This window comes from Belonocnema kinseyi, chromosome 4 (genome assembly GCF_010883055.1).
Source record: "Belonocnema kinseyi isolate 2016_QV_RU_SX_M_011 chromosome 4, B_treatae_v1, whole genome shotgun sequence".
Classification (NCBI taxonomy): domain Eukaryota; kingdom Metazoa; phylum Arthropoda; class Insecta; order Hymenoptera; family Cynipidae; genus Belonocnema; species Belonocnema kinseyi.
In genome coordinates, this window is record NC_046660.1 from 100374499 (window position 1) to 100383574 (window position 9076).

The 9076-nt window shown below is 31.4% G+C and overlaps 1 protein-coding gene and 1 long non-coding RNA gene across 2 annotated transcripts in view; one reads left to right on the plus strand and one right to left on the minus strand.

Annotated features, from left to right (window-relative positions):
• Positions 1-9076, minus strand: part of LOC117171174 (NADPH oxidase 5) — a 42502-nt gene that overhangs the window by 6518 nt on the left and 26908 nt on the right. The window contains exons 17-18 of the mRNA XM_033358240.1: positions 5194-5403; positions 1732-1935 (exon numbers count right to left, since the gene is read on the minus strand). Of these exons, the coding sequence (XP_033214131.1) occupies positions 1732-1935; positions 5194-5403 (414 nt within the window). The remainder of the gene's footprint in view (positions 1-1731; positions 1936-5193; positions 5404-9076) is intronic.
• LOC117171177 overlaps positions 1-9076 on the plus strand; it is a 16800-nt gene that overhangs the window by 6518 nt on the left and 1206 nt on the right. The window contains exon 2 of the long non-coding RNA XR_004466848.1: positions 5203-5397. This is a non-coding gene — a long non-coding RNA (uncharacterized LOC117171177). The remainder of the gene's footprint in view (positions 1-5202; positions 5398-9076) is intronic.

Here is a 9076-nt window from a genome sequence, read left to right on the forward strand (position 1 = left end):
AATACGCCAATTAGCACAAATGGTAAGTTCCGACAGTGCCTACAAGTGTGCCTACTGGCCGCTAAATGGCAATACCGGTTTCATATGCATACACCTGGTATATTGGGTGAATATCTTTTTGACACCACAAATTTTAAGGTTTCATGAGTTCAGACTTACAAACAATGCATTTTGTGACAAAAATTTGATGACACTTTTTTGAAATTCGAACTTTTTTTTTAAGAAAAAGATTCTAAGTTCCATCTTTATGAAAAATTGCAAATGTTCAGAAAAAATTTACATTTTATATCAATCTTAAACGTTGTAAAATAGTATAAAACGCCTAAAAACCAAACTTTACACGAAAGTTAAGAATATTTATTATTAAGAAATTTTCAACATTCACGATTAAATTTCTGAGATCCTTCGTTAAAAATTTTAAATGTTCATAAAAAAATTACATTTCCTGTCATTGTAAAAAGTTGTAAAATAGTCTAAAACAAAACAAAACAAAGAAACAAACAAAAACAAAAAAAAAATAGCACGCGACGAAAAATTGTAATCGATTTAAATTATTGATTTAAAAATTATTTTATTGATATTCCTATTAAAAGTTCTTTTTTTATATTTACATAATGCCGCATAATAATAAATAATTAAAAAAATAGAACTTAAAATTTGGTACTTTAACTTTTCTGAACTGTACCTTATGAGGATGGCTTTTTCAACGACTTTCAACTATTCGGTTTAGCGCAGTGGTTAGCACTCCCGACTGCTAGGCTTTAGATTTAGGTATAGATTTGTGGTTCGATATCCCGTAGCGTTAGAAATTTTATTTGTAATATAATGCTAAAAATGTTGTAATATATGTATTTACTCTCAACAGGACTATATTAATATTTAAAGCTAAAATACTCGCAATCATTTAATATTTATTTTTTAAATAATTTTTTTGTCTCTCAACGACTACGTGAAAATAGTTATGTTGTCTGTGTGCTGGGCGTGTGGAATTTCATATATTAATATGCTCTAATTCTACAGTAAAAAAGAATCAAATTTATCCCCTAATTCAGTGACTGATGCTCTTTATACAATTGATACCCGAATCATTTAAACCAGAAACTTCGGCCACATTTCGACTTAAAGTCGGGCTCTCGAGCCGTAGACTGGCAAGCCTCCGACTTAAATTTCCACCCGGGGTGTCGTGTGTCTAACAATATAATTTTTGTATTTGCAATGTTTTTTTTAAATAAAAGAAAAACTACGTGTCCTATAAAAAAGTGATTAAAAAAAAATTTGTAGATAGTTTTTGCGTTCACAGAATTTTTGAATCATGACAAATGTGTACTCAAAAATGTTCGAAATGGGCTCACTTTTATTATTTGTATCTAGAATGTCTGACTAACGAACTTAACCTTTAGTTTAGGGCACTAAAAGAGTGTACCAAAGGACAATCTAATAGATTAATTTTTTCAAAAGTTATCGTGTTCACAGACAGACATACATAAAGACATACAGACACATTCATAAAAACCTTTTTTTCTGATTCAGGGGGTCTGAAAACGTGGACATTTGACAAAAACTGGGGGGTCAAATTTTACACAAATCTAATACCTTCTCTGATGAGAATGTAAAAATTTTGTCATTAGAAAATTAAATTTACATAGATCTAAATGAGGGAGCTCTGATGAACAAATATTCTCCAGATATGCCAAATAATTTCTCTTTTTGGAAAAATGAAATGATGCTTACTTTTTCGTGTAAGAGATCCATGGCGAGTTGCAGCCCAACAGCTTTCATGTCATTTTTCTGTAATGCACTTGTGATGTACATGTGCATTTCTAGAAATCGTTCCATCGTAGCTCCAAGTTCGGCTTGCTCTATTTCTAGCTGGGAAAGCAAGTTAACAAACCATTCGAACGAGTGTTGATCTCGATTAATCCAAAAGAAATCCACCTTTGGGCAAAACATAGAATTACTCTAACGCAATATGATGTTGACCTTCTTTCAAAATATCAAGAAGTAAGAAAAATCTGATACCAATAAGATAGTAAAATAGAACATTTCTTTCCTAATTTCATCCCCTAGCAAAGATGTTCACTCATCTATGTTTTTTCATTTAATTCTGAAGACAAATACAAAAGAAAGTAGACGAATCTTTCGAGAAATCTTAATTGATTTCAGCTACCTTCAACCAGGTTAATTATAGGATGAAATGAGCCTGTTTTGTCAACTCCGACTTCGGGATAATTATAAAAGCACTGTCGCTTAATTTACAATTAAACAAAAAATGTTTTTGAATCGAAAATATTGTCTTTAATGGGATTTTCTATACATAAACTATCAGAAATTCTGACGCAATTGATCTCTTTTGTTAAAGAGCGAAAAAGGTTATTTTGTGCCATTATTACCCCGGTCGACGGTAATCTTCAAAATTTTGAATTAAAATTGCTGTTGGAAATAATACTGGACTTGCTGATTCAATACTAATTTTTAAATTCGTCTTTCTTGAATTAAAAAGGTTGATCTACTTGAAACTTTTGAATTGGACTAGATATTTTCCACTCTTGTAAAAACTTGCTTTTAAAAATAAACAGTAGGAACTGAAAAGGATATAATATTGTGACATGGCACACGAGTTGGTATTTATAAACTGACATTCTGATCACGGAAAAAATCTTGCAGATCTTGATATATATTTATTTATGATACTGATTGCAATGCAATACAAAAAGGTGTGGTGAATTTAATTTGCCTTTGGCAAAATGTGTATGATTTCTAGACAAAGTTTAATAATTCAATAATTCAAAAGTTTGAATATACGTAAAGTTTCCTTCAAACGATACTTGATTTTTTTATATCCAGAACTTTTTATTTAATAAATTGGTAATATGATAAAATAGTATAGGAAAATAACGATTTTTCTGTGAATGAATTTCCCATAACTTTTTCACGAATATAGAAAATTCATCATATTAAATCATTATGTAGAAAATAATTATATAGGATAATCAGCACTGGAATAAATAATACAAAAAAATGGACTGCAAAAACAAACTTCAAACCGCATAAATCTGTGAATTCCCTTCATATCTTTAAAATTGTTTGAAATTATTTCATTGAAATTCCTTGACATGTATTCTAATTTTTAAATTATGTAAGCCGTAAATTAATTAAATCAAACTAAAATCTACAGAAATACCTTGAAATAATTTAATCCCCTTTTGAAATCTTTGAAATAGTTACGAATATATTTAAATCACTTAAAATAAGTTTAAAATAAAATATATTAAATTTATCCCCTAAAGTTCCCTCGAAATGATTTGAAATCCATTGAAATTTGTAAAATCTCCTAAAATCTTTGAAATACTTCGATTTCTCATCAAATCCCTCAAATTTATTGAAATTTTATTAAATTACTTAAGGTTTTTCGAAACCCTCAAAAATCCTGTGACCACCCTTGACATTTTTTAAATCTCTCAAAATTCTTTGGAATCTTTTATCATAACTTGAAAACTCTAAAATACATTAAAATCTTTGGAAATACTAATAATTCATTCAAATAAGTAGGAATATTATAACATTTTATTTTCATTTGACTTATTATCCAACATTCTATAGAAATACATTGAAATTGATCCTAAAATCTTCGTAAATCCTTTTAAATTTTTTAATCTCTTGAATTTTTCTGGAGTCTATTAAAATAGCTTAACATATAAACAATATTTTATAATCATATACATCCTTTCAAATAATTGGAGGTCCTTTAAAATCCCTTATATCTTGTAAAATTCTTTGAAATTCCTTGAAATATTTGAAAATCTCACCAAATTTTTCGGCTTTTCTTCATTTGTTTTAAATCTCTTGAAGTCCTTTAAATCTTAGCAAATTACAATCGATACCATCTTTCGAAAACTTTAAAGCTACTTTATATTCCATGAAGTCCATAGGAATCCTCTGAAATGATTTTATTCCCTAAAATTCTTTAGAAATTCTTTGAAATTCCTTAAAGTCCACTGAAGTCTTTGGAAATTCTAACAGTCCATTAAAATAAGTTTTAATCAATTGAAATCCCTTCAAGATCAATTAAAATAAACTTGCTCATTAAATTTTGACAAAAAAGACTATTCATATCCATATAAATTTTTGTAATTCTTAGCAATCTTTGAAATCCTTAGAGATTCACTTAAAATCCTTTAAATATTTTGGAATTTCTTGAAATACATTAAAATTCACAGACACTTAGTTTAAACAAGAAATGTTCTCGAGTTGAAACGTCAAGAAAAATAATGGGCGAATAAAAAAAATGTATTCATTATAAAGTAATCTCTTAACATTTTATTTATTTTCCAAAGTTCTCTAGGAATCACTTAAAATCAAGCTTAAAATCTTTGAAATCATTCCAAATTATTTTAAATTCCTTGACATTTTTTTAATTTGTTGAGCAATTTTAGAATCTGTTGAAATAACTTAAATTCATTAAAATCTGGTAAATCCTTTGAAATAATTGGAGATCCTATAAAATTCTTTAACTCTGGTAAAAGTCGTTGAAATATCTTTAAATCTTATAAAACTCTTCAAAGTTCTTTGGTATACCTTGATTTTTTTTTGTAATCTCTTAAAATTCTTTGGAATCTTTTAAAATAAGTTCAAATCTTGAAAATCATTTGAAAATTTTTAAGTTCCTTCGCAGCCCTTGAAAAGATAAGAAATTCATTATATGAAAATAATTATAGGTCTATACTGAATTTTCTATAACATTTTTTCGTAGGGGTGAAACAACGATAAAAGTGATTTACGAACCCGCTGAACGGATTTAATATTCTGGAAAAACTGTTCAACTAAAACAATGTAATGTAGAATAAGTTGGGAGGCCGGGTCTCCATGCAATCTGAGGCTTATTACAGACTAATATCAAACTTGCACATATAATAAATTCTGAAAAAACTGGATTTATTGAATCCAATTTCAAATCAGAATATATGAATGTTAAATGGTGCAGTAGCTATTTCTAATGTCTGCTGTTCTGAATGTTTCTACAGGTCAATCAAAATGATTGTCAGACGAATAGTAATTCGTTTCAGATACTGTCATATCAATAGATTATGGATTATTATATAAGAATAGTGTAACCTTTGCTCGTCAATTTTCCTCGATCAATGAGCAATACCTGTTACCTACACTTACTTTAGGCGAGAATTTAGTTTTTTTTACCTTCCGCAGGTGCATAACCGTAGGCGGTATTTCGCTTGCCCACGAAAAGGAACATTTTGGGCACGTGTGTCTTGCTTTCCAGTACCGGTGCATGATTGACTGGAGGATTGAAGCGAACGGAGTGACCCCGATGCCTGTAGCTATCAATACTGCATGCTGGGCCTGGAATATGTGACTAGAAGGGGCTCCATAGGGACCATCTAGGTATATCTAGAAAACAATTAAATTTATCAAAAAAAAGTCCAGTTCCTCTAGATAAAGGAGACAATTACAGGCCTTCGAAACTAGTTGAAAGAAGACGAGTCTATTTTAAATTGATAAAAACAAAAAAATTGCCTATCGAATTTCGTAATAGTGATAAATTGAACTCTCGGATTAAATAACTAGCCCGACGCTCGAAAACTCTAACAGTGTGGGTCTCATACACGGAGAAAAATGGATGTTCAAATCTAGATGTTCAAAGGGTAAGATTGTAGCACCTAATACGCAGATATTCATGCCAAACATTCAACATCTTTTTGAGATGTTAGGCGTAAAAATATGTTTATGTTAAACTGCTAACGGACGTCCCAACACACTTTTTTTATGGGTTAATTAAAAAAAGTTCTAATTTAGCAAAATGTGATTAATTTGCATAGCGCTTAGGAAATAGTATCGACTTTTTCATTGTTAGATTCCCCCGGCTTTATTCCTAGGATAAGAAATATTTTACCTTCAAAATCTGGGAAATGATAGCGAATAAGCTAACGGATGTCCCCACACACTTTTTTTGTGTTTTTTTTTCAATTCACAATTCACCCGAGCGTTACTTCCATACTACACAATATTTTTGGCCGAAAACTTTGGACTTACAAATAAACATAGTAACTAATCTCCCGGAACTAACCTTGTTTGCAGGCAATCAAAAAAGTTTATATCATAAATAATTTGCAGATTATCGGAAAGGCAGAGATGAAAAACGACGTAGCCTCAACATAATGCATATGCATAAAATTTTTATTTAGCACAATAAATTTTTTTGTTATTATCCCGCAAAAAGGAGTCCGTGGACGTCCGTTATGATATTTTATAGTATCTTCGAATTCAGTTTTTAAAAATTTTCATTTTTGTGGAAAAAAAGTCGGGGAAACTGTAAGTATCACCTGCCCTTAACACATTTGACAAAAGATTTATAAATTTGAAATAAAATTTGAGTTTAAGTAACTTAAAATAGATAGAATATTTCATTCAGATTACAGATCATTCGTTCTCCGATTATTCATTCCCGTTTTTATTTTGAATTAGAAATATTGAATATAACCTCAACTTGACTCAATACATCATCTGATCGACATTATATACCCTTTATCTGTTTTTCCTTCGTGTACGAACATTAAAGTTTAATTTAAAATTCACAAATAAGTTATCAATTAATTCCTTAAATGACCATAAATAAGTAAACTCCTCAAATATTTACAGATGTAATTTGACATAACCATACATGTAATATCTCGGATTTTTCAGTTGAATATTTTGAATGTTAGAGGGTAACATTCCACTCTTTAAGATTTACAGATGCTAACTTCGAAAATCTAGATTGTTGTCCTATAGTTAAACATATAATATCTTACCCCTGAAGATCTACACTGTTAAAAATGTTTGGAGTTCTACCACACATCTACCAGAATTCTACAATATAAGCGTAAGGTAAAATTGCAACCATGGTATTGGAAAGAGGAAATTGCAATACATGTATTGTAAGTGTTGTAAATCGTGAAGTCATTGTCCAGCGTTCCAATACATGTATTAGAGCGTTTGTAATACAAAAATTGTGCACAAGGAAATCACCAACAGCCAACTTTACTTAAAATGGTGAGTCAACGATCCGGGTGCACCGGGTCGAGCACTAGATAGTTTAATACGTATTCTACGAGAAATTTTAACAAATTAAAATTTTGTGAATAATGAAAACAGTTCCAAATGGTTAGTCGACGACGCGGGTGCATCAGGTCACGCCCCAGGTATCTAAGCACGTATTTTACGAGAACTTTTTCAAAATTTAGATTCTTGCAACAGCAAAAATAACAAAAAATTGTGAGTCGACGATCCGGGTGCGCTAAGTCGAGCACCACATAGTTGAATACGTATTCGAAGAGAATTTTTTCAAAATTTAGATTGTTCAAACAGACAAAATTACTAAAACTGGTGAGTCAACGATCCGGGTGCACCGGGTGGAGCACCAGGTAGTTTAAGACGTATTCTATGAGAACTTTGAAAAAAATTTAAATTTTGTGACTAATGATAACAGATCCAAATAGTTAGTCGACGACCCAGGTGCACTAGGTCGCGCTCCAGGTATCTAAGCACGTATTCTACGAGATTTTTTTCAAAATTTAGATTGTTACAACAGCCAAAATTACTGAAAATTATGAGCCGACGATCCGGGTGCACTAGGTCGAGCACCATGTAGTTCAATACGTATTCGACGAGAACATTTTCAAAATTTATATTTTGTGAATAGTGAAAACAGTTCCAAATAGAAAACAGTTCCCAGGTCGACTCTAATTTTTAGTAATTTTGGCTTTTGGAATAATCTAAATTTTAAACAAGTTCTCGTAGAATACGTACTATGCTACCTGAGGCGCGACCTGGTGCACCCAAATCGTCTAATCACCATTTGGAATTGTTTTCCTTATTGACGAAATAAAAATTTTTTTTAAGTTCTCGTAGAAAACGTATTAAGCTACCTTGTGTTCGACCTGGAGCACCCGGATCGTCGACACACAATTTTTAGTCATTTTGGCTGTTGAAACAATCTAAATTTTGAAAAATTTCTCGTAGAACACGTGCTAAGATACCTGGGGCGCGACCTGGTGCACCCGAGGCTTCAACTGCCCATTTGGAATTGTTTTCATTATTTACGAAATTAAAATTTTTAAAAACTTCTCGTAGAATACGTATTATACTACCTGGTGCTCGATATGTTACACCCGGATCGTCGGCTCACAATTTTTAGTAATTTTGGCTGTGGAATTCTGAAAGAGTTCTCGTAGAATACGTGCTAAACTACCTGGGACGCGACCTGGTGCACCCGGGTCGCCGGCTGACTGATGTTTGTTATTTTGGCAATTAGCACAATTTGAATTCTTAAAAACTTCTCATAGAATATGTGCTACACTGCCTGGTGCGCGTACCGGTGCGCAAAGATTTCCAGCTATTAGACTTGTATTCTAAAATTCCAAGCCATGTAAGGTAGCATACCAATGTCAGAATTTGGAAACTACAATATTGTGTATTGCAGCGTTTCCTTACGTTTCGGAAATAAACTTCCAATACATTTAGTGGAAGTTTCCAGCAGACATTTTTAACAGTGTAGATTTTACTTTTGAACATCCATTTTTCTCCGTGTATACACAGAAAATTTTAAACTCGCAGTCTTTTTCCAAGTACAGACTTGTATACAGTAACAAGCTGGAACTTTTTTGTATTTACGTTTTTTTTGCCTGATGATAAGTTTTAATGATAAAAGTTAAAAACTGACAAAAACTTTGCAGAAAATCAATGAGTGATTAAAAGATGAATCGTCATAACTCGGCCAAATATTATTGAAACTGTTGGAAATTTAAGACATACTATATACAAAGTATATTCTAGGGCTGCTCATTAATTTCTAATCACTCAAAATATAATTTTTTTGTTGTTAAAAAATTATTAAAATTGCCCGCCTTCTTTCGCAATCCATTGGAAAATTAAAAAAAAACCTTAAAATTGACGAAATGGTGGCGGTTACGCTGACAATATTCATAGTACCAGGTGTATACATATGAAACCGGTATTGCCATTTAGCGGCCAGTAGGCACACTTGTAGGCACTGTCGGAACTTACCATTTGTGCTAATTGGCGT